Consider the following 25,055-nt stretch of genomic DNA (forward strand, 5'->3'; position numbering starts at 1 on the left):
AAATCGTGATTCAATTATATATAATATTTGTCTCTGTTATATGTCTAATATGCTTATGTATTAAAATACAAATAAAAAATAAATAAAGGACTATAAGAGATGTTAATTAAAAACATCCAATAGGGGGCGGTGTTGTAACAACTTAAATAACACAAGCTACATTTCAAAACAGCGAAGAAGAAGAAGATCAGCTGACTTAAGCTAGTAGTAGCTCTAGAAACAAATACTGGACGAATGAATTGAATAACTGTGAAGTCTAAGCTCAGCATTCTGTGATATTTCAGATACATCTCTGTACATGAAGTAAATCTATATCAGAATGAAAGGTTTGTACTGCCGAGCTAGTGTGAGTGATGCTGAGCCCGAGTTCGTGATTCAGGACACGGTGAGTGTGTTGTTTGTGTTTTGGGGTCTTTCTGCAGGTAAAGGTGGATACTATTCTACCTGACTGTAGTCTGTCAGTAGTTTTCACGGCATCAGATTGAAATAGGTAAAGGCAGACTGTTCTGTACAGTTGCTCCATCTGCAGACATCACTGTACGGAACAGAGAAGAACATTGTCCAGCATCTTCATACAGCTTCAGACACTTCCTTTAATTCTCAAAGCCTCTTACACATACAAAAAGATGTTTTATGGCTTTCCAAAAGAACACCTGTATTCTCTTATATGGTTTCATTGGGTTGTTACTGCCAGAAGGATTTTTCTAAGAAGAGATTAAAAAAAAAAAGAAGGCATCCAGAAAAAATGTGTTGCACCATTTAAGTATTTGGGAAATACAATCTTGAGATGTCAAACCTCAAGCGTTTTTACCATCAAAAAGATTTAAAAGAATGTTTTGAGCTTTATGAGTATGTCTCTGGATTATTCATTTTTTAATAACGTTTTAAAAAAAAATGTTGATTTTTGTTCTCACGGTGTTTTTGAATTGTTTATTTCTAGAAGCTTCCGGAGGCCTTAGGCAGCCACCAGGTGCGAGTTCAGGTAAAAGCATGTGGACTCAGCCCTCTGGATCTCAAGGTACTGAAACTGAAGTTAATGATGGTCAGATAGTCGGACAGTAAGCTGCAGTTCAGGGAAATAGAAAATGATTAACCTGTCAATCTAGCAAGTCATGTACAGGATCCAATAGGAGTACCCTCTGAATAATTGAATATATAACACTTTATTATTATGTAACTATAATATCAAGAAACAAAGCACAGATGATGATGTAGAATAGACGCTCACACAAAGGGTATTAAATGCCATCAAACCAATAATAACAATTTAAATACAAGCTAATCAGAAAGTTTACAATGGCAGAAAAAATGTCCATAATTTAATTCTATACTTATTTCCTAAATAGTATTATTATGTGATGACATAGATATAATTATGATAACATTATAAAGTACCATTACATCACCTCCTTGTGTGACTGCAGTGTTCACTGACGTCTCTTCTCTCTTACGCTGCAGCTTCTTGGTGACATGGGGATGCTCAGAGATTTCATTCCTGTTGGCAGAGAGATAGCTGGGGTCGTTCTGCAAGGTCACAAACACAGTTTTCAGTGGTTAAACACTGAATCATATTAAATCGGATTGAGAGCCAGATTCTTTCTTTTAACACAAGTCCTAACTGTTCTTCTGCTTAGTGGGCGACAAGGTCTCTTTCTTCCAGACTGATGATGAGGTCATAGGTAGGTTTTTGTTCTTTTACTTGATGTATTGAATCAAGTGCTATTTTTTGTTGTTGTCTCAGAACGGTTGTGGAAAGCATAAAAAGAAAGAAAAAAAAAAAACCCAACACTACCATCACCAGTGACACAATGTAGTGACATTGGATGGTAATAATTATATGCATCGATCACATTCAAGCCAAATGTCCCCTATTCAATGAAGTGTTCCCCTTCGTTATCTTCAGTCTCCTAATGCTCACATACACAAAAAGGTTTCTGCTTTAAATTGTCTCTACATGTTGTCTAGCAGCACCAAGAAAACATTTAGGTATTGTGATCCCCATAAGGTAAAATAAAGACAAATATATCACATTATTCAACACTTTTTAGTGGCAAAAAAACCTCTGTACACAATCAAATAGAACCCATACGAGCTGTTACAACAAGGTTTTTATGTGTAACAACACTCGTATTTATATTCTCTATGTTGCCATTACTCATAACACATGTTGCACTGTGTATCTTCAGAGGACTGTCTCATAGCAACCGTCTCCTTTTCAGGGATTCTGCCTCTTGACTCTCCCTGCTCTGGACTCTGTGATACCATTGACATCGATGAACACTTATTAGGTAACTTACTGTACACACACACACGTATCTCAGTCAGCCTGCATGTATTATGGTTTTCTGGTGAATCAATTTTCCCACTTCTGTCTTGATTCCTTTGATTTGACATAATCCTACTGCACTGTGTCTATCTGACAAGTCAGCCCACAGAAAAGGCAGTCCAGGTCACATCTCATTGATCAAACTGCTCTCCACTCTGCCCTAAATGCCAGCAGACGCAGCAGGTCGCTGAACTGACTGTTTTTTTTCCCTCTACCTTTCTTCAACTGATATACTTCAAAACCTGAAAATATAGAGTGATGCTGGCAGTTTGGAAGGAGCAGAATAGCATAACAGCACCTTAAGTGCCCTCATCTTTCCCCTGCAGTTTATGTCTGACTTATTTTGGAACCCTTGCAAAAAGAAAAGAGAGAACATGACGTGACTATGGTGTCTTTATAGGTGGAGGTTAAAAAAATGAAGCAAAGGAGAGTTCACCCCTTGAAATAGATTTTTTGTCATATTACTCTGAATCTAAACGTCGCACATAAAGTAAGGACATTTGTCTTTGGTAGATTATTTCTTTGTTGTAACAATGCTTCTTGACAATAAATCTTATTCCGTTGGAAAGTCTGTTTATTTCCCTTTTTAAATGGTGCCACATTTGTAAGGAATATGTATTTGTGGGATAAGCAGCAGAGCTGAGTATGTGGGTTGCGCCCAAGGAAAACTTGACAAATCTTCTCTGCAAATGCCATTATTTATTTTTGGTGTTTAGTGTTTATTTAGTTTCAATGAGCTCTCTCATTAAACCTTTGCAAACACATCCAATAAACACCCAGGGGAATTTTATTTGTGTATTTTTTTGTTTCTGTTCTGCAGTCCAGAAACCAGAGAAGCTCAGCTCGGTGTGTGTAGCGGGAGGGCTGCGTGACGGCCTCTGCGCTTACACTGCTCTACACACGCATGCTCACATGGCAGCCGGACACACACTCCTGGTCATGGATGGAGCCAGTGTATGTACAAACCATAATATTTCTTTAATTTTCTACTTTTATAAGTACCTAATAAAGACGTACAGAATAGTGTTTCGGCTGCGTTTTTACACGTGTAATGTTCCCGCCTCCTCTCCCCTCTTAAGTCCTTTGGCCTCATGTGCGTCCAGCTGGCTTCTTACCACGGAGTGAAGGTTCTGACAACATCACACACACCACAAACACACACATTCCTGGAGCAGCTTCGGCCAAGCGTAGGTATGTTCCGCGCGTAAAGCTGAGATGTCTGCAGCCTCTGCTTTCACAGGCTTTTTTTACATTCCTCACAGCGACTGTATTATAAAGTTTCAAGCCTAGTTTTCATGGAGTGTCTGTCAAATGTTTCAGAATTCCTTTTCTACCAAATCACAGCAATTAAGCTCCAATCATTTCATGCTGTTTTGCTCTCTTTCACTTCTTTGCCTCTTGTTTTTCCTGTCTTCTTCTCCTGTTTTTCCTTTCTGTCTTCCTTCCATGTTTTCCCTCAGGTGTTCAGGACCCTTTGGTCGGTGAGATTCTTTCCTTTCTATCTTTCTAAATGACTTGCATGCTTGCTCCTCTTCTGGTTTACTAATCCCTGCAGTACTTAGCTGTTGGATCATTCTCTATGAATTACACGTTTATGGTTTTTTGTTTCTTTTGTCCCTCAGCAGCCAGGATGATTCTAATGTACAAAAAAACACCACAGATACATTTAAAATGTTTGGCTAATATTATTTTACACGTCTAGTCCCAGAGTATTTATTAAGTTATTAACCTAAGATTAAAAAAAACCCTTTTCTAAGCATGTTTTCTAAGATGTGGTGAAAACACTTGGAGCTGACATCTGCTGCCACCATGTGGACAGAAATTGAGAATGCAACGGCTCACACATCAAGGAGCTTCTCGAGTGAAGCAGATTTAAGTGTGGCTTTAAATAGGTGTTGAGGCTGGTATTTGTTTAGCAGATTTGTCAGTTCGTGTTGTTTATTATAAACCTGATTGGCTTGTTTTGAACATGTTGCTGTGTCTTTGTGTGTTCAGCTAAAGTGATTCCAGTGTATAAGGACTCATCAGACCTGCTGTCAGTGGTTTTGGAGGAGACGGGAGGACTGGGAGTGGATATAATCATAGATTCAGGAGGTAAATACTTAAATCTGTGTCTGATTTTTTTAGCTTATTTATACTATTAAAAATTCTGAACTTTTAAGACTGGAAGGAATATGAATTGAAGTGAAGATACAATAACTACTACTGCTAGGTGAAGCTGTCATCTTAACATGTGAATGTGTGTCTGTAGTGCGTCTCCAAGAGGAGTCTTCGGAGGAGATGAAGCTCCTCCCACACAAGCATGACATCATCAGTGTGCTGGGAGTCGGGGGTCACTGGGTCACGTCCCACAAAGACCTGCAGGTGAGTCAGTGTCAGAAATAGAAGTGGCATCATGCAGTCTGAATAAAATAATGTGAATAAGAAGCTGCTCAGTCTGTCTGTCTTCATTGGAAGCTTCGTCACCAGTTTGGTTTCTCTTTTGCTCTTCTCTTTCCAGTTGGATCCGCCAGATTGCAGACTGCTGCACTTAAAATCGGCCTCTGTGACTTTCCTCAACTCTGAAGTCTGGACGATGTCATCAGCTCAGCAAGGGAGATACCTCCGTATCCTGTACTCGCAGTGTGTCATGTTAAACATATGCACACGATAACACACAGATACACACATATTTCCTCCTTAACAGCCTCGTGTCAGATATTCTGAAGGACATAGTGGAGAAGATGTCAACTGGAGTACTCAGGTAACACACGCACATCAAATAACACTCAGTAGGACTTTAGATGTCGGTGAACTTCAATCTGAAGTGGGAAGGATTTTTTGTTTATTCATTGATGGTCACAAGAATATTTATAGTAAAAGTAATGGATGAATAGAGGACATGTAACTTGCGAAACATACATTTGAATTCAGTATTTCTTATAAACAGAGTTACAGCGCACGGTTTTGTAACACCATGTGCACAGTGTCATGTAAGAACATTGACAGAATCTATCTTTTTGGTTTCAATGATCTTTCCCTCCAGACCTCAGCCTGAGGAGGCGGTTCCTCTCTATGAAGCCACAGTTGCCATGGAGACCGTTCAGCGTCAGCAGAAGAAAAAGGCTGTTGTCCAACTCTGACCAAAAAAAAAAAAAACCCAAGATATATATAGACAAAGTAGCGAACACAAAATGTCAATGTTTCTACTCATCGATCATTTAAAGAGACCTGAAAACTTTTCAGCATGTATCACATGGAGCTCAGACCGACACCATCATCAACCTGAAACCTTCATGGGTTAACACTGACAAATACACATCTGCGTTAACAGTAATGATCAGAGTCTTAGTCTTATTTGACCGGCTTCACTTCATGTTTCATGTATGCAAATCTTTGTTAAAACTGTAAAAAAAAGAAACGTTTCCTTCATATGAGGAAATGTTGACCAGATACTGACACAGGTTTGAAATGATAGCCCTAACTTGGGAAAACTGTGACAGGACAAAGACACTCTTCTTTTTTGTCAGATAGCTTTTTTTATCACCAGGTTGTAAAAACATGGACATTAAACAAGCTGAGTAACAAAGCACACATAAGGATACAAGCAGTGATCTCCTGGTTATAATCCTCCACTCACAGGGACCATACAGACTAAACATCAACAGGAACTGCACTGAGTTAAGTGAAAGGCTACTTTTCATCTGAAGTCCTTTTGCCTTCTGTTGTGTTTCATACACCAAGTCTACAACCCGTATCAAGGCCTCCTTTGTGTCAATAAAAACACATTTTTATAACATCACCCAGTGGCCATTCTAGAGTCTGTTTGGGCCTTTGGCATAAACTAAATTGGGGGACCCTCCAACCACCATTATGTCTGCCAGTGTTTGGATGCTCTTCCTCTTTTTATTTGTTCACTCCCAGACAGATAATTCCTCCTTAATTTCCTTCAGTGGTTTAATTGTAATGAAGGAGTAATAAATGAGATGCTAAGCAGGGCAACGAGACAGTAGTGTTGCGGTTTTAAGTTTTTTCAGCCTTGGGGGGGCCCAAGCAGTTGCCTGCCTTACCTGTTGACAAGCAGCACCTCTGACATTATTCCCATCGTAATATTAGCAAAAACAGCAACGTTTGCTGTGGTAATCATTCAACACCTTGATGGATGTCTAATGTCTCATTCTAAATTGTGATAACCAAAAATGACACTGTAACTTTCCTTAAAGGTTGTTATTGTCCTTTTTAATAACTAGAATGTTTAAAAGCATCTCTCAACATGAGAGGTAAGACAAAGTAGAGTTTTATAGTTATTACATTGTGATGAACAATAAATGTCTAAAATACTAATGTAAAGCACACAGAAAGGTTAGAGTTATCTGTAGAGCGTTATCAACAGAGAAGACAAATAATTAATTGAAAAGAAGAAATTATGAAATGAAAATGAGTGGAGACCAAACTTTAAAAAGAAGTTTACTAGTCCATTAACCCTTTCTAATGTTCAATAAAGAAACTGAATCAACAAAGGGCAGGTGTGTGTTTTGGATCTTTAATCAGGTGGGAAATTAGTGGTGCTGACATTAATTATGTCATATATTAAAGATGATATTTAATAGACCTTGTCGTTTAAGAATATTTTAATGTAATGTTCATTTTTTCTGAACCGCAGTGTGTCAGTCAGTTCCAGCACAAACTAGCTTTTAGTCTGAAAAAGAATCAACACGGCTGATGTGTCAGTCCACACTAACAGATCTGTATCTATTGTTTTGTGTTGATTCCTCTCTACTCTTCTTTTTTACATTCTTACATGAATCCAGAATGGTTCAAAAAAAGAGTTTGTTTACAGTCATTTCAGAGCACCGTGTCTTTGACCTTCACTTAGCTCCACTAAGGGTGCACCTGACTGTCTGTTTTACAGTCTATGGTTCTGATGGCCATGATAACAGGGCAGTACTTCATACTGGATAGAATCTGTAATCTTCCATCATGCAAACCTGCTGTCTTTTTTTGCCATACTGGTCTACAAGCAGAGCAGACACACGGAGACCGTCCAGCATCACAAGTTCAGCCAATAACCTTGCTCCTTCTGGCAACTGGTAGGCCAAACCGCCGATCAAATGTCAACATCAGGTTGGCACGGTGACAGCCTGTCTGGTTGTCTTTGCGTGCCTTTGAGTGCCTCGAGACAGCTTCCCAGGATGCATCTTTCCTCCTGTCGCAGAGCCTGGACCACGTCCAGCTGCTCCCTGGTTGACTGGTCACACTGCTGGAGGAGGAAGGAGATCTGAACACACACAGGGAAATAAAGAACGGAAATCAGGCCATGTGCTGCATCACTGGAAAAGTGTGTGTGTGTGTGTGTGCGCGTGTGTGCGCAGGTACACACACCTTGTCCACAGCCTTGTGTGTGTCCTGTAGCAGTCTGTGACAGAGAGTTATAGCTGTCTGGATGCTCCACTGCTCTCTGTCTTCACATACCGCCTGACCGAGCAACACTGCCCTCCACTGGTTACTACGGAAGCAAACACATGCTTTATTCAAGACACACAGGAAGACTTCAAAGTAGGAGAAGCAGGTAGTGTGTTTGCATGTGTACTTGTGTAGCCTTACTAAAGTGTTTGAGGTAGGGACAAGAGTCTGAGAGCTGTCATCAGTCTCCAACTGGGCCCTTCACAGGACACAGTGAGATTACTGACAGGGAGAAAGAAAAACAAGGAAAACAATTACTTCATTTACTTTTATACATGAACACAAATCAGATATTTAACTGGATGTTGCTATGAGGACATAAAGACTCCTGTAAAACCCCTTGTTGTGCCTCTTTAACACTATAGTTATAATATTATCAAGTACAGCAACAACCAGTGTTAAAGACAAATCTTATAAAACATGAAAGGAAAATTGACTATAAACAAACGTTGAGTCTTACTGAAGGAAATTGTTTTCTCTGAGGAATCTGATCTTCTGATCCAAACTCCTGTCGCCTTTTAAAACCTCACAGAGGAGATCTGAGGGAAAACAAAGACACTAAAGTAACTCCAAATCACACTGTAACAAGATTCATCTTAAGGTTTGCTATTTTTTTGCATTTGACATTAATGGGAGCGTTTAAAAAAATATTGCAAACATTTGTTTTTCAAATTTACTGAAATAAATCAAATGGATTTAAGCTAATGTTTCCAACAGCTTTTGTTTGAATGCTAAATTAAATTTTAATTCAGCACTTAAACTTTTTGAACAGCCCAATCTGTATCAAGAGAGGTACAACTACTTTAATATATAAATGTTATTCTGTGCTGCTTCACAGGCCAAACATATTTTCCCGTTTCTTGCCAAAGTTCACCTGTATCCACATAGACCACACTGTGGGGGTTATCCGAGGCGACAAATCCGTACTCCAGCATCAGGCGCTGGTTGTCATGGGAACCATAGTTAATGAAGGCCTGCTTGTACTGATGTGTCCCAGAGACGCTCCTGATTTCATAGCAACGCGTCGCCTCGTTGAAACTGGCTTGAACCTGCACATAAAAAACATTTCTAAAAAGGTTTTTTTTTTTTTAACTCAGTTTTCTAACTGTTCAATCGGGCACATGGAATCAGTTCCTGTGTCTACTTTGTGCTTTAACATTTAGATAAATGTTGAATAATGTGTTGAGGGTACCTGCACATCGGGGCGGTGGTTCAGCAGGTCCAGAAAAGGAGCTAAAGCATAAACATCGTGTCCAGAGAGGAGCGGGTTTGATGGGTGGGACATGAAAACGGAGCGTGTGTTGACACTGCACCACGCCCACCTGAAGAAAGAGAGGAGAAGAACAGGTTAAAAAAAACTGACAGAGGAAGTTTTAATATATTTACTTGAAATCTAATTTCCTGTATTTTTTAATACAAAGTTCAATTCCTAGTGTATAATTTCCTTTTTATAATAATTTGAATATTTAACTGTAAAATGACTGGACACCTATCAAAATGATGAAAATGCTGATATAACACATTTACATGTGGGAGTCTGTAGGTGTGCTCGTTTGAGTACCTCAATGCTTCATATGTCAGCACCTCCTTAACGGGCTGACTCAGGATTGGCTGCAGGGATCTGAATGAGGAGTAAATGACTTATCTTGAGTTCGTTTATTATATCCATGTATTCAAGAAATACATAAATTAATCTCATTATTCTCTGTGTCACAAAATCTGGAATTTTGAAAATAAATTCTATAAAATCTGTGCGTGAACTAGTCTGAACACAGCCTTACATATAACCCAAGCATCTTGATTCCGTGTCCATACTTACTCAAAAAAGTCTATATGTAAGGCGTGGATTTCTCTCACTGCCTCCCGCTGCTCTGAAGCCCGTCTCCTGACGCTCTCAGGCAGAACAGCCATGACATCGTCAGTGAAGTAGGCGGGGCAGGTGTAAGCGGCGGGGAGCACTTCGATGTAGGGGGACCAGTCGGAGGCCTCCCCTCGATGCCGCTCACACACCAGGAAGACACAGAGCACCAGCAGCGGGGAGAGGCGGGGCTTCCACCTGTGAAGAAAAAACATAATGACAACTTTGGTCTGTATGCATGTCCGCAATGTTATTAAATTAACTGCAGGTTGCTTTAATGCAGTTGGTCATGGAAAAAAAACTAACTGCAACTCAACAAAAAAGCAGCAGTTATTGTAAGGTGCCTGTAAGGGGATTCATTTAATCTGACACTTTTTAAAGTCCACATTCAGCAATTAAAAACATTTATACTGTTATATATGTTTTTATCTCCTCACTCTTCAGTGAATGTGTTTGTGTCTGTTTACCTCTTGATGCTCTCTCCCAGGTAGCTGTCTAGTACAGTTGAGCTTGTGAGAAGACAGGACTCTGGCAGAGAAATGAGCAGCTCACCAGGCTGTCGGAGGAAAACAGAGAGACAAAGAGAAAAATACAACACATTTAAAAAAAAAAAAAATGAAATGAAATTACTGATAGACAATTAAAGACTTCAAAAAAGCACCAAAGGGCTTAATATACATCTTCACTGACTTAAAGTGAGTGATTTTTAATCACATGATTTGTTTTGTATTTCAAGTCGTAAGTAAATGATTGTGCCTAAAGCTTTTTAGTAATCCTGCAAGATTATAGATGCCATAATCTCTATTTACATACGTCGTCAGACAATAGCCTATGGGTTCTGAGACTGCAGATGCAAATATGCGCAAATGCACACCTAAAAAAAAGTGCTTGTAGACTTGATTTTGTATGACTCACACTGAAGTGATTACTAGCTTTACAAACTGTTACAGAAGGTGCTACACAGTCCAACACTTACCTTTATAGTCTTGAGAGATTGCAGTCCTCTGCCGGTGTCTGGATTACGTGCAAACACACACACACACAAACAAACTTTAAAATCTGTACTTCAGTTGATGATTTGGTTCTTTTTCCATACAATTGCTGCTGTATCTGTCAATCAGGGGACAATACAACTTTTTTTTTTGTTTAATGTAAAGAAAACTGAATGTCCAAATCTCCCACTGAAAACAAAAGTATACAAGTAGATGTCTAGACTTTCAGATGCTGCCACACAGAAAACATTCTACACACTGTTTTAGTGATATGAAGTGCGTCCTGAGTTTTAGTAAATTGAGTCGTACCAGTGAAGTGTGCTGGCTGCAGTAGCGTTGATGTGAATCCACGTTCGTGAAGAAACTTCATGAGCCTCACATACTGCGGCTGGTGACACAGAGACACTGAAGAGACAGAATGAGAAACAAGACTAGTGATGGGACAGAACAGAAGAGAGACAAGTTTGTGCCCATACAGCAACAATAAAACACAAGATGAATTGATACCTGACTGGACGATGCTTTCTTGTTTCCGCCTCCTCTTCCTCGCAGCTCGTCCAGCTCGATGGTCGCCACCCGTCATGACCCCACCTGTGACCCCTTGATATGAACAAAGACATAGAGATCATACACACACCACTTAAAATGACAAAAAGAAGTCTAGCTATGTGATGCTAAAACACACAGAATCTCCAGCTGACAAACTTGCCACTTAGAACTCGAACTTTTTGAGGCGGCAGCATTTCAATTATTTCCAGAAGGTGCTTAATAATCATCACCGTCAACACAACTAGAAATATCACTAGCTTGTACAAAAGCACAGCCTAATAAAACAACAACCCCACAATAAGCTATATCTTCAAATAAGTTGGAGATCAGTTTTAATTTGGACATCTTATAGAAAAGATTGACTCAATTGGAAAATGACTGTATTATTATTTTGAAGAGTGAATTGTCTAGGACAGTTATGCTGCATTATAATGGCAGGTGTTACGATACTATAAGCCCAACCCATTTTTATGATTTATGTTAGAGTTAAATAGAAACATCTGTCAAGGTAAGGCAAAACAATCAATATAATCACAGCCAATTGGAGACCATCTCATGTCCATTTAATCAAACTAACAGTGTGTAACTAGTGTGTAGGTCATGTGTAGTAGTTCAGAGTGTAACAATCATAACACTGTCTGCCCTAACACACTAAAAAAAAAACGTAACAAAAAATAAATATATCGATACACTTTAGGTACGGATAGGTAGATACACGCCGTAAACACCAAATATATTACCTTCATAATATTATTCACATTTGAGACTCATTTTGATCTTGCACCTCGCTTCCTTGCTTCTTCTCAAAACCCACGTGGTCACATTGTTTTTCCGGGTATGCGCATTGACGCTGCGCAGCACACCACCAGCCTTCTTCTCCCTTTTTTCCCTCCCAGTTTCCTTCTTCAACGATTCACTCCTCGCTGCAGCCTCAACACAGCAAAGGTTCACTCAGCTCTACGGAATCAGCCAAAAGTAAGAATCCTCCATTTCAACTTGTAGTTTCAAAGATAGCATCTCGCTAACATAGAATTAGGCGTTTATAGATCTGGAGGTGAATGGGCTTTGTCTGCTATGTAAAAATATGCACGTTTAGGGTTATGCAATACAATGCAAGTTATGAAACAATGATATGAATCCAGAGGAAAGGTACCACTCGTGATATTCTAACTTACTGAATTATGGGCCATATGCAGTTAACTTTAAACCATAGTTGCAAAAGTCATACTGTATAAACTATGATTAAAAAAAAGGTTTACATAGAAGTTTGAATCAGGGTTAGAGGTCGTAACAATTATGAGGCTAAAGGTTACTATTAACCGACTGCACACTTTAATATTAATTTCTCTTTTGTCAGTTTATTTTATATTTTTTAACTTGAAATGTTTTATGTCAGTTGAAAAGTATTGTTTTTTATGAGCAATGCTTATGTTTGGTCTGTTATTCCAGGTCAAGTATATTTGTAGATAACGTAGCCTATAAGAAAAGCCTGCCAGGCAGGTCTGACTTAGAAAACCTCACCATGACTCAGCAGTTTAAAAAAAAAAAAATCTCCTCCAACAGGCCTGAAAGCGCTTTAGATTCAGTCAATTGTAAAAAGATAAAGATAAATATTTATTATATATATATATATATATATATATATATTTATGTTTTCTTAAGAGTGACAGCTGTGTGTGAATTATGTTTGTCATAAGGGCTTTACATTTTGGTAATGTTCATGAGTTTGTAATGTGTTTGATGTCTCTCTGTGGTTTGACAGACATGTCTACAAAGGTTGTCTTGGTTACGGGCAGTAACAAGGGCATCGGCCTCGCTATCGTTGATGCTCTCTGTCTGCAGTTTAAAGGAGAGGTTTATCTCACCGCCAGAGACGCGTAAGTATCTCACCTGGAAACACCTAGAAATACCTGGACCAGGTTGATGCGTAAGGCCTTGATTACAAGATCATTTCACACTCTGACCAAAATATTTCTGACAAGTAACAGACTTTTGTGTACAAAAAGTGCACCGGTGGGACAAAAGAAACCCCGGGAGGGCTTGTAGAAAACAACCCACCTAGCATTGAATCTTAATGGTGGATTATGGTTTAATCATGGGATCTCCTGACAATGTTTTTAAAAGAATCTTATCGCAGTAAAAGTCACAGCAGATTGTAGTTCAATTGGAGTCTGGATCTACTCGAGGTTTCTGCCTGTTAAAAGGACTTTCCCTTTGCCTCTGGTACTTTGCTAAATGTTGCGCAGCTCTTTGCTCATTGTGGATTCATGTTGGGTCTTTGTAAATAATATGATATTTAAGAGTATGGTCTCGACCTGCTCGTTTTGCAAAGTGTCTTGAGATAACATCTATTAAGGAATGGCGCTATACACTAAAAGGTGATTCATTAAAATTATAGCTGTACAGTGCACAGTTCCTGGGATTATTGAGGAAGCAGTTACTGAACACTTCTAAATCAAATAAATACTCTTTAGCCCAGTGGTTGAAGGGATGTGTTCCTAATTTGAATCATGACAAGTGAAAGTTCAAATGAAGTTGAACTTTTTTTCTGTTCCTGCAGCGGCCGTGGTCAGGCGGCAGTGGAGTCTCTGGCCTCAAAGGGACTGAAGGCAAACTTTCACCAGCTGGACATCGACGACCTGAACAGCATCAAGGCTGCTGCTACTTACTTTAAAGACAAGTATGGAGGAGTGGACGTCCTCGTCAACAATGCTGGGATAGCATTCAAAGGTACGCAGAAGAAGAACTTTAGTCTATCGTTTCAGTTTTGCACAATGGTTGCTAAAATAACAATCAAGTATTTTTTTGCTCCAAAATCAGATTTTTATTTAGTGTATACATTTTCATTGAATTATTTTATCTTATAGAACAGTATATTATAAAATGTTTGCAACAAGTAATCTGGTAGAGAACTACCTGTACTTTGACATTTAAGCTTTTTTTTACCAGCTTGAATCTACAAGTACATGATGTCTGTGTTTTTTTATGAATGGATCAATGATATACAGTATATATATATATATATATATATATACAGTACAGACCAAAAGTTTGGACACACCTTCTCATTCAAAGAGTTTTCTTTATTTTCATGACTATGAAAATTGTAGATTCACACTGAAGGCATCAAAACTATGAATTAACACATGTGGAATTATATACTTAACAAAAAAGTGTGAAACAACTGAAAATATGTCTTATATTCTAGGTTCTTCAAAGTAGCCACCTTTTGCTTTGATTACTGCTTTGCACACTCTTGGCATTCTCTTGATGAGCTTCAAGAGGTAGTCACCTGAAATGGTCTTCCAACAGTCTTGAAGGAGTTCCCAGAGATGCTTAGCACTTGTTGGCCCTTTTGCCTTCACTCTGCGGTCCAGCTCACCCCAAACCATCTCGATTGGGTTCAGGTCCGGTGACTGTGGAGGCCAGGTCATCTGGCGCAGCACCCCATCACTCTCCTTCTTGGTCAAATAGCCCTTACACAGCCTGGAGGTGTGTTTGGGGTCATTGTCCTGTTGAAAAATAAATGATGGTCCAACTAAACGCAAACCGGATGGAATAGCATGCCGCTGCAAGATGCTGTGGTAGCCATGCTGGATCAGTATGCCTTCAATTTTGAATAAATCCCCAACAGTGTCACCAGCAAAGCACCCCCAAACCATCACACCTCCTCCTCCATGCTTCACGGTGGGAACCAGGCATGTAGAGTCCATCCGTTCACCTTTTCTGCGTCGCACAAAGACACGGTGGTTGGAACCAAAGATCTCAAATTTGGACTCATCAGACCAAAGCACAGATTTCCACTGGTCTAATGTCCATTCCTTGTGTTCTTTAGCCCAAACAAGTCTCTTCTGCTTGTTGCCTGTCCTTAGCAGTGGTTTCCTAGCAGCTATTCTACCATGAAGGCCTGATTCACACAGTCTCCTCTTAACAGATGATGAGATGTGTCTGCTGCTAGAACTCTGTGTGGCATTGACCTGGTCTCTAATCTGAGCTGCTGTTAACCTGCGATTTCTGAGGCTGGTGACTCGGATGAACTTATCCTCCGCAGCAGAGGTGACTCTTGGTCTTCCTTTCCTGGGGCGGTCCTCATGTGAGCCAGTTTCTTTGTAGCGTTTGATGGTTTTTGCGACTGCACTTGGGGACACTTTCAAAGTTTCCCCAATTTTTCGGACTGACTGACCTTCATTTCTTAAAGTAATGATGGCCACTCGTTTTTCTTTACTTAGCTGCTTTTTTCTTGCCATAATACAAATTCTAACAGTCTATTCAGTGGGACTATCAGCTGTGTATCCACCTGACTTCTGCACAACACAACTGATGGTCCCAACCCCATTTATAAGGCAAGAAATCCCACTTATTGAACCTGACAGGGCACACCTGTGAAGTGAAAACCATTTCAGGTGACTACCTCTTGAAGCTCATCAAGAGAATGCAGAGTGTGTGCAAAGCAGTAATCAGAGCAAAAGGTGGCTACTTTGAAGAAACTAGAATATAAGGCGTATTTTCAGTTGTTTTACACTTTTTTGTTAAGTATATATTTCCACATGTGTTAATTCATAGTTTTGATGCCTTCAGTGTGAATCTACAAAGTCAATAGTCATGAAAAGAAAGGACACTCATTGAATGAGAAGGTGTGTCCAAACTTTTGGTCTGTACTGTATATGCTCATTTAGAACAATAAAAAGTTCATTACACACAAAAATGACGCAAATAACTTCCATTAGTGCCCATAATAGTCCAAGTTTCTCAACTGCAGCCACACATGCTTAAGCAAACGTACATTCCAAACACTGAAAGGTGAACCTGACTTGTTGCATTTAGGATTATGCTCTTTAAAGAAAGTAATCAGTCTGTATGCTGAGTTACTTACATGTGACAAATATGAGCATGTAAACCTTTTTAAAAAACAGCGGTGCTTTTTAAGTACCATCCCTTATTCCTACTGTACTGATTTGCTCATTGAGACGTACTCTCTCTTCAGTGGCAGACACGGCTCCATTTGCAGTCCAGGCCGAGGTGACTCTCAAGACAAACTACTTTGCCACCAGAGACATGTTGACTCACTTCCTGCCGATCGTGAAAGCTGGAGGTAAGGACTGAGGACTTGATCAAATATCAAAATGAACACCTCAGCACACAATGTAATTTACAGTTTAAGAAATGTATCAGACTACAATTTTAAGGGTTCGTTTTGATCTTGATTTAGAAAAAAAAATTCAATCTTTTTTTAATGACTACTTGATTTGAATTGGTAATATTTTAAATGGCATGTTTAATTGGATTCTGATCTCTGTAAAGTTGGCACATTATGATCTCTATATCATATAATAAATGAACATGTTGACATTTCCAACATGTGACACTTATGTTTAGCATGTTTGGTGTGGTTACTAGATTCAGTTTTCATGTGCATGTTTTTCAGGTCGCGTGGTGAATGTCTCCAGCTTTGTCAGTGTCCGTGCTCTGAACCAGTGCAGCTCGGCTCTGCAAGAGCGTTTCCGCAGCGAGGACATCACTGAGGAGGAACTGTCAGGACTGATGCAAACATTTATAGATGGGGCCAAGAAGGGAGAACACAAGCAGGGCGGCTGGCCTGACACGGCCTATGGAGTGTCCAAAACTGGACTGACGGTATGCATCCTTAGTTTTAATCAGGGGAGATAAAGAACAAGTCTGCAGGTGTCAAATTGTAAAAAAAAAAAAGCAGAGAGAATCTAGTGAGTTTTAGAAACTATAATTGGAATGCCTCTTTCATTTTTTCTTATGGATGCATCGTTAACACATATGCACATCTATTTTTTTGTCTTCAGGCCCTGTCCATTATTCTGGCTCGTCGCCTGTCCAAGGAGAGACCAAATGACGGGGTAATGACTGTAATATTAAAAGGATGAGTTGATGATATGGTTTTTTCTTCAGATGAAAGACTTCCTGCTAACTTCCATTTTTTTTGGGGGCGGGCATTTTTCATTCTTTTTACAGATCTTGCTGAACGCCTGCTGTCCAGGCTGGGTGCGAACAGACATGGCAGGTCCAAAAGCCCCAAAGTCACCAGAGGAGGGCGCTGAAACGCCGGTCTACCTGGCACTGCTGCCTCCTGGAGCCACAGAGCCTCACGGAAAGTTTGTTTCTGATAAAACAGTTCAGACGTGGTAGAAGACCAAAGAAATAGAGAGTTTGATTAAGTGTGAGCATATCTACAAAAACACCTAAATGCCAAAAACTTGCATAGAGAACAGTTTTGTCCACATTTTACAAAAAATCAAACAAGCATAACAGAATCTGGAAAAACTAATTCACATGGCTGCCATTTAAATTAGCTTACACATGTGGTGGACATGGCAAACATTATTACTCAGAGAATTCCAGGGATCCCTATTATGTGTTATGCATTATGGGATAAGAATAATTAAGCAGATTGCTGCTTGAGTCTGGCGTATCGCTATGATTAAAAAAAAAAAAAAAAATTAAAAACTTCTCCGATGTTACCTAACCTTTATATGTAGACGTTTTTTATACATGCTATAAGGAAAACTTGTCTTAGCCGGTAGAAACCTAATGTTATGAAATCATTGGAAAACAGTATGCTTTTCTGTCAAAACATTTACGGTATGACTTTTCTTTCATAACAAAAACAATAAAGGAATTACAAATCAAAGTTTTAAGATTTTTTTGTTTTAAAGGAATGTATTAAAAATGATGACAACAGATTGCCACCACATGCATTCTTTATGCCTGTACTATGAAAGACTTCAGTAAAATAGAGATCCAGTAACATGTAGTGACACCTGGTGGAAAATACACTTCGTATTACACTTTTTCACAAAGAGAAAGGCATGTCATGCTATGATGTACTGTAGATTCAATGAGTGATCAGCTGTTTTCAGTTTCCAGAGTACAACACAGATCTCTGTTGTACTAATACTTAACTCTCCGACGCGGTTCATGTCGGTCTGTCAAGAGAACAACGACAACGTGTAATGCAGAGAATGATCAAGCAGCTTGTCTAACTGCAAGGGAAACCACTACTTGAGTACTGAACTGTGTTTTTCTTGAGTCATGCTTGTTTGGCTTGTTATTCCACTCTATAGATAAGCTATAGGATAAACCTTGGCAGTTCTTTCGAAATTGTCACCATGACTCTGCAAATCGTGTCAGCTGCAACGGTAGATGATCATGTCATAAACATAAAACTGATACATGTCATTAGACAGATTTTCACACAGGTTATAGATATAATGGAAAATAAAATTGGTCCCAGAACTGTACCTTGGTGCATTCCCTTTGACACTTACAAAAAGTAAGAGTTGGATCCTGCCATCTGCAAGAAACCTTTGTTTATTTCAATATGTAAATTCACTTTAATCTTGTTTATTTGGTCTTAAGGCTGAGGCATATATTGTTTATAGTGATGTTCTGAGAATATGACCACTTCATAAGCTGACTGTGACGGTTGTGGAATTGTGGACATTATGTTTCTGGTCACAGTGCGCACAAAACTCCCCAAATACTGCATTGAGACAGCAAGTTTAATACATTTTCATCATGCAGGTGTAAGGTGAGGTGGTGCCAACTTCCATGTCTGAAAGGGATGGTTATGGAACCCAGGGATTGGGTTGATAACAGGATGTAGCTTCCTAAAGATTTGTTACTTTGGATAATATTGATAATTAAAATAAAAAAGACTACATTCTTTCAAAATATGTGGTATCAAAAACTTTGACAACCTTATTTGAAAGCTTTTAAAAGTGGTCATTTGGGTAATAAAGAGGTGATAGCAGTATCACATGTGGTGGAGGGGCCCAGTTGGATCTTCTCATTGGGCCCAGAAATCCTGACATCGCCCCTGGTTGCTCTATGTTTGAAGAGAGCTCTAAATAAATACATTTGCCCTGCCCTACCTTGTCGATGTAGGTGCAGCGATTCACTCCTCTCTGCAGCTTCAACACCACAGGTCCACCCAACGCATCGGAATCAGATTAAAGTAAGAAGCCTCCATTTCACCTCTTAGATGTATATTTGAAAGCTGTTATAGTTAGAATTAGATTGTTAGAAGTTTATCATTTTTGTTGGATTGGTCAACTTAATCATACACATTTTAGCCAGTCAATGATGTTAAAAAATATACATGAAACCAGGGAAAACTTCCTCTCTTTATCTAAAATGTATAATGAAACAGTCTCTTAAACTCTTAATGTTTTTATGTTTTAAATTATTGGGTTTATATTGTCAGCGTGGCAGCACAAAATCCTAGTCTAGTGTTACTGAATAATTTCTTATAAAACAAGTTTACATTGACAAATAGCCCAAAACATTTAAATCAGGGATACATTTTTAAATGTATTCTTTTAAAATGACTGTACTCTTGTATCTCTTTTGTATCTCAAAAGGGGCCTTTTCATTTGATTCCTCTAAGTTGGAAAGGGGAATATTTGCAATAATTAAACAACTTAAAGCTTTCTTTTCACTTTGACATTGCTAAAAGTTGGACATGAGTCTAACACTTTCAGTGTCTGATACCAGTGTTAAAGTGTCTGTTTTTCTTGAGTCAAGCTTGTTTGGCTTGTTATTCCACTCTATAGATGAGCTATAGGATAAACCTTGGCATCTTTTTTGAAATTGTCACCATGACTCTGCAAATCGTGTGTGTTTTAAAAAAGAAAAACATCCTCCTACAGAGGTGAAAGTATAGCCTACTTGACTCATAGCAAAGACATTTTATTCTCAGGATAAAGCTGAGGGTTTATTTTCAGGTTTACCTTCATTAGAGTTTTCACTTATTATTGTATTATGTTTGTAATGTGTCTAATGCTTCTCTGGGTTGACAGACATGCCTACAAAGGTTGCCGTGGTAACAGGCAGTAACAAAGGCATAGGCCTTGCCATCGTCAAAGCCCTCAGAAAGCAGTTTCAAGGAGACGTTTACCTCACGGCCAGAGATGTGTAGGTAGCACACCTGAAATGACTGGACCAGGTTTTTGCACAAGGCTTTGACTTTGATCTTTTATTATATTGACCTGAATGTCTCCCATAAGGATCTTCTTTCTGTCCATCTTTTCTCAGTGAATTAATATGACTTGACTATTGTATTGAATCTCATTTTTCAAACACTGTTTTTTATAATCTCCAAACATATTTAACATGCAACTTTTCAACCAGAAAGTGTGTTAGACAATCATTCATGTCAATGAAAATAAGGCTTCATATATGAATGAAAAAAACCCAACAAGTTATGGTCATAGAAAGTAATTTCTCTACAATGTATTATGTAGTAAGAAAACACAATCATTTTTTAAAATAATCTCATAATAACCAAAGCTGTTTTGGGTTCATAAATTTAGATTATTTTAGGGCTGCAGTGATAAAGACAATTACACAACTAATTTGACAATATGTTAATAAGCTAAACTTTGTGGTTCCACCTTTATAAACACAAGAATTTGATTCTAGCTTTCAGTACAGAAAAAACTGTAATGAGCATTTTGAAAGATATTTTTCTTGAAACAATTCACTTTTATGGACTAGATAAAGGTTGAACTTTTCTTCTGTTCCTGCAGCTGTCGTGGTCGGGCGGCATTGGAGTCTCTGGCCTCAGAGGGAATAAAGGCCAACTTTTATCAGCTGGACATCAACGACCTTCAAGGCATCAAGACTGCTGCATCTTACTTTACAGACAAGTATGGAGGGGTTGACATCCTTATTAATAATGCTGGGATAGCATTCAAAGGTAAGATCACAATCATTTATTTACTGTATATGTTAAACTACTGATGTCACACAAAACATTTAAGTGCCGCTTTACAAGCAGCATCGTTCCTGTATCATTATTGTCAAAAAAAAAATCATACAGTAGTATAATTTGTGTTTGATTTTTCTAGTAGCTTATAATTTTCTATTTAAATGTTTTAGTTTTATGTTTTCTATGAAGTGAAAAGGACTGTGAAAGAAAATTGTAGAGGTGGATGGTTGCAATCAAAAAGCCACTCGAGGACTATAGCCTCTCTTTATCAGGTGCACAACCTAACCACTGGGCCAACCAGTTCTTAAACCATTTCTTAAACAGTAAGAATATGTTCATCAAAATGTTCTTTTTTACTAAGGACTCAGGGGGTTTCTATCCAGTTAATAATGAACACATTTTAAATGATGACACTGATACAAATGCAGTTTAACAGTTGAAGTAAGTGACTCTTCTGAGTCATGAAAATATTCTGACCTTCAGTCACTATTGTTTGGGAAAGAATGACGACTGAACAAGGGTTTAAACAGTGTCTGTGTGTTATCTTAAGTACTGAACAATGCTTTGTTTGTGTATAGAGTTATGAACATATACCACAGAATCTGTACATTTCTCCAACTTTCACATTTCTCTACCAAAACTCCATAGTGCACGTTTAATATACAGAAGCGTTGAAACATACATCATCATTTGTTTACTCAATAAGTGCAGACAATTGTATATCAGATGCCTAACTTTTGACATGGATTTAAACCCACCACAGGACTTAATGACTGGCTCGCACAATGAGATGAGATGAGAAGCTTAAGATGACAATGCATGTAGCCTATCATGAAATGTTGTTATCTCTCTTTCTATCTGATTTGCTCTCTTCAGTGGCAGACACGGCTCCATTTGGAGTCCAGGCTGAGGAGACCCTCAAGACAAACTACTTTGCCACCAGAAACATGTTGACTCACTTCCTGCCAATCATAAAAGATGGAGGTACGGACTGAGGACTTGACCGAATATCTTTATGAACAGCTCGGTGCACAATCTAAATTGCAGGCTGAAAGTTTGGCAGACTACGACAGTGGTTTTCTACACAGTTTCATTTTTGAGAGTTTGCTTGATTCAGAAAATCTATGCAGATAAATTAATTAAAAAAGTCAACTTTTTGGTCAATCATTAGCCAAATTGGTGATTGTCATTTTCATATTTTTAATAGTTGTTGATTTCAGTAAAGTTGGCATTTCATATCATTTTTGATATGTGTAGTCTTCTAAAAAAAAAAAAAACAATGTCTGATGAATGGTGAGGGCCTGAAATGTTACAGGTGGAAATTTTCCCATTACATTTCATTTAATTGGAGCAGCTTTTGGTGTGTGGACATTTTTTTCTATATGCTATTTGGATGTTTTTTGTTCAGCACAGTACTAAAGTTTTTCAGATGTGCGGGCTGTTTGATATTTTTGTATGATAAAAAAAACTAACCAAACATCCAACTCACATTCAGTTTGTGGGGAAATGTTCAAATCATGACTGAAAAGTTTGACATGAGATACGCACTTGTTTGTAACTACTTTACAAACTTCTAACAGCATATGTATCTGTGTGTGTGTGTGTGTGTGTGTGTGTGTGTGTGTGTGTGTGTGTGTGTGTGTGTGTGTGTGTGTGTTTTTTAGGTCGCGTGGTGAATGTCTCCAGCTTTGTCAGTGTCCGTGCTCTGAACCAGTGCAGCTCGGCTCTGCAGCAGCGTTTCCGCAGCGAGGACATCACTGAGGAGGAACTGTCAGGACTGATGCAGAGATTTATTAAGGAAGCCCAGACTGGCCAACACAAGCAAGGAGGCTGGCCTGACACGGCCTATGGAGTGTCCAAAACTGGACTGACGGTATGACCCATTAAGTCATCTACAGAGTTTGAATTAGCGATGATTAAAAAAAAGTTTGTAGGTCTTGAAAATGAAAAAAATGAAAAAAGCAGAGAGTGGTGAGATCTTTGTCCTGTAGCCATCAAAATGAGGGATTAAAGGTTGAAAACAATTCTGATAATTCCTGTCTCATAGCTTCTTCCTTAGAGAAATAAAGTATGGGACTTATGCAGGTCTGTGTTTCTGTCTTCAGGTCCTGTCCATGATTCTGGCTCGTCGTCTGTCCAAGGAGAGACCAAAAGACGGGGTAACGACTGAAATATTAAAATGAGAGGTTTTCTGATTTTGTTCCAGCCAAAAATGCTCCGCTAACACATGTTTTTTTAAACGTATCATCATGTCTAATAGATCCTGCTGAACGCCTGCTGTCCAGGCTTGGTGGGCACTGACATGGCAGGTCCAAAAGCCCCAAAGTCACCAGAGGAGGGCGCTGAAACTCCAGTCTACCTGGCACTGCTGCCTCCTGGAGCCACAGAGCCTCATGGAAAGTTTGTTTCTGATAAAACAGTTCAGACATGGTGAGAGGGTCACATGGACCTTCCTTTGTGTTACTATTAAGAACATGTCTACTATTAACAAAATAATAAATAAATAAATCTCACAATCCACCAATCAGTTTTTTTTAAATGATAACTTCTTTGTTTGTTTGTGTCTTCTAGGCAACACTAATTATGCAAAGATCTGTATGAGTGCTGCCCAATATTTTTTTTCTTATGAAACTCCCATTTTTAACTTTCCTGTAGTTTTAACTGTTTTACAATTGTTTCATGTAAAAAAGAAAACTTGTTATCGTGTGAAATCATGGGGCATACGAATGCGTTTCAACTGTTTGACATTTGCTTTCTTGTCTGAACATGAAGACAATTTGAAATCAAAATGACAAAATGTTTATTGAAAAGGAGATTATTCGATAAGAACAAACACACAGTTGAGTAGTTTTCTGCTTCTATAGGATAAACACATTCACAGTCGTTTCAAGTTAGAAAAGGTTCAAAGCTTTTAAATCACAGTCATGCTTGTTTAAGGTCTGAAAGCAGGTTTTTTAAGGAAAAATTCGTTTTGTTGAAGAAAAACTATGTTTGTTTATGAGTGAAATAAATAAGTCGAATGTTCTAATCCTTATTTAGTTGTAAGTTATATTCTCACTGTAATGTGAAGTGTCTTGTCATGAGATACAGGCGGATTTAGTGAGATGTAGTGAGCATTACACAAGACTGCATAACACACTGGTTCTGAAATGGGAGCGTGTACGATGTGATGTTTAAGTGTTCTGGGGATGATCTGATGTGTTCAGTTTCTGTGAGTGTAACACAGATATAAAGGTCAGGATAAATGTAGGGTTTCTTTGATTTGCAGCACAACATCAAACAATGTAGCATGAACCTATCCATTTTTAGTTATAGACACATTTATGGTGACATATATAATGACACAGCCAACAATAAATGACACTGTCAGTGAAGACGTATTAAAACTGCACGTGTGACATCAGTGTTTATTACATTATTTATGAACATGTGTGGTTTAGAGAGGTTTTTTTATAGCTGCACTGACTGTTAAATCACACTGCTGCCTTTTTTTCTATTTAAGGAGACACTGAATGATCACTGAAATATTGCAGTTGCTTTTCATCTCTTGGTACATTTTATATTTTTTTAACAAATGTTTTCAGCATAGCAATGATTTTAAAGGGGACATATGATGAAAAATCCACTTTGACAGTGTTTTTGAACATATATTTGGGTAACCTGAGTGTCTACCGACCCACTAAATGGGAAATAAACCCATCCAGACCTTTGTTTGTGGTCTGCATAAGTCTTACAACACAGATGAAAATGCTCTTTTTCAAATTTGCTCAACTTGTGATGTCACAGTGGGATTCTGGTAAAAAAAAAATCCCCAGCAGTCAGCAGATGTGGCTTGGCACGCTGAGGCTGAGAAGCTACACCTGGGGAGCACACAGGAGAGAAAACACAAACACAAACCCACAACACTATGGCACGTAACATTGAAATGCTGGAATTTATTGTTCATTTTCCAGATAATTCATTTTCATAGTAATAAAAACAAGTCAAAGAAAGTGCTGTTGTCTATTTTTGTGACGTTCAAGTCAGCAGGGGACGGTTTTGATTGGTTGATTAGATTGATTGAACAGGGAGGGGTTTAAAAAATCAATCAGCTAAGCCAATCAAAAATTCGCTTTGAGGACAAAGAAATCTGCATATAATATTAAAACA

General features: G+C 38.6%; 4 protein-coding genes across 7 annotated transcripts; 3 read left to right on the forward strand and 1 right to left on the reverse strand.

Annotated features, from left to right (window-relative positions):
- Nucleotides 1–159: 159 nt before the first annotated feature.
- On the forward strand, nucleotides 160–5,726 carry cryzl1 (crystallin, zeta (quinone reductase)-like 1). 2 transcript variants are annotated; one of them, XM_061040350.1, is made up of 13 exons: nucleotides 160–385; nucleotides 941–1,018; nucleotides 1,459–1,531; nucleotides 1,635–1,679; nucleotides 2,220–2,288; nucleotides 3,147–3,280; nucleotides 3,406–3,517; nucleotides 3,787–3,807; nucleotides 4,322–4,420; nucleotides 4,578–4,690; nucleotides 4,827–4,932; nucleotides 5,024–5,069; nucleotides 5,352–5,726. In XM_061040350.1, the coding sequence occupies exons 1-13, from the start codon at nucleotides 320–322 to the stop codon at nucleotides 5,446–5,448; spliced, it is 1,059 nt and encodes a 352-aa protein (XP_060896333.1). In that variant the 5' UTR covers nucleotides 160–319; the 3' UTR covers nucleotides 5,449–5,726. The 2 variants fall into 2 exon arrangements, with proteins under 2 accessions (XP_060896333.1, XP_060896334.1); XM_061040351.1 differs by lacking the exon at nucleotides 3,787–3,807.
- Nucleotides 5,727–6,834: 1,108 nt separating this feature from the next.
- On the reverse strand, nucleotides 6,835–11,215 carry setd4 (SET domain containing 4). Of its 3 annotated transcripts, XM_061040348.1 has the most exons (12): nucleotides 11,126–11,215; nucleotides 10,928–11,023; nucleotides 10,603–10,640; nucleotides 10,094–10,182; nucleotides 9,588–9,824; nucleotides 9,330–9,389; nucleotides 8,961–9,090; nucleotides 8,643–8,817; nucleotides 8,229–8,307; nucleotides 7,910–7,990; nucleotides 7,688–7,811; nucleotides 6,835–7,583 (listed from the first exon to the last, which is right to left on the reverse strand). In XM_061040348.1, exons 1-12 carry the CDS (start codon nucleotides 11,199–11,201, stop codon nucleotides 7,413–7,415), a joined length of 1,356 nt encoding a protein of 451 aa, XP_060896331.1. In that variant the 5' UTR covers nucleotides 11,202–11,215; the 3' UTR covers nucleotides 6,835–7,412. The 3 variants fall into 3 exon arrangements, with proteins under 3 accessions (XP_060896331.1, XP_060896330.1, XP_060896329.1); XM_061040347.1 differs by having other exon boundaries at nucleotides 6,835–7,565; nucleotides 10,928–11,213; XM_061040346.1 differs by having other exon boundaries at nucleotides 10,928–11,213.
- Nucleotides 11,216–12,036: 821 nt separating this feature from the next.
- Nucleotides 12,037–17,825, forward strand: LOC132975646 (carbonyl reductase [NADPH] 1-like). Its single transcript, XM_061040352.1, has 7 exons — nucleotides 12,037–12,142; nucleotides 12,930–13,044; nucleotides 13,728–13,897; nucleotides 16,152–16,259; nucleotides 16,593–16,801; nucleotides 16,981–17,034; nucleotides 17,150–17,825. The coding sequence occupies exons 2-7, from the start codon at nucleotides 12,932–12,934 to the stop codon at nucleotides 17,321–17,323; spliced, it is 828 nt and encodes a 275-aa protein (XP_060896335.1). The 5' UTR covers nucleotides 12,037–12,142; nucleotides 12,930–12,931; the 3' UTR covers nucleotides 17,324–17,825.
- Nucleotides 17,826–19,138: 1,313 nt separating this feature from the next.
- Nucleotides 19,139–23,426, forward strand: LOC132975647 (carbonyl reductase [NADPH] 1-like). Its single transcript, XM_061040353.1, has 7 exons — nucleotides 19,139–19,151; nucleotides 19,987–20,110; nucleotides 20,725–20,894; nucleotides 21,783–21,890; nucleotides 22,571–22,779; nucleotides 23,012–23,065; nucleotides 23,167–23,426. The coding sequence occupies exons 2-7, from the start codon at nucleotides 19,998–20,000 to the stop codon at nucleotides 23,338–23,340; spliced, it is 828 nt and encodes a 275-aa protein (XP_060896336.1). The 5' UTR covers nucleotides 19,139–19,151; nucleotides 19,987–19,997; the 3' UTR covers nucleotides 23,341–23,426.
- Nucleotides 23,427–25,055: the final 1,629 nt, after the last annotated feature.

The sequence above is a fragment of the Labrus mixtus genome, chromosome 6, assembly GCF_963584025.1.
Source record: "Labrus mixtus chromosome 6, fLabMix1.1, whole genome shotgun sequence".
Taxonomy (NCBI): Eukaryota; Metazoa; Chordata; class Actinopteri; order Labriformes; family Labridae; genus Labrus; species Labrus mixtus.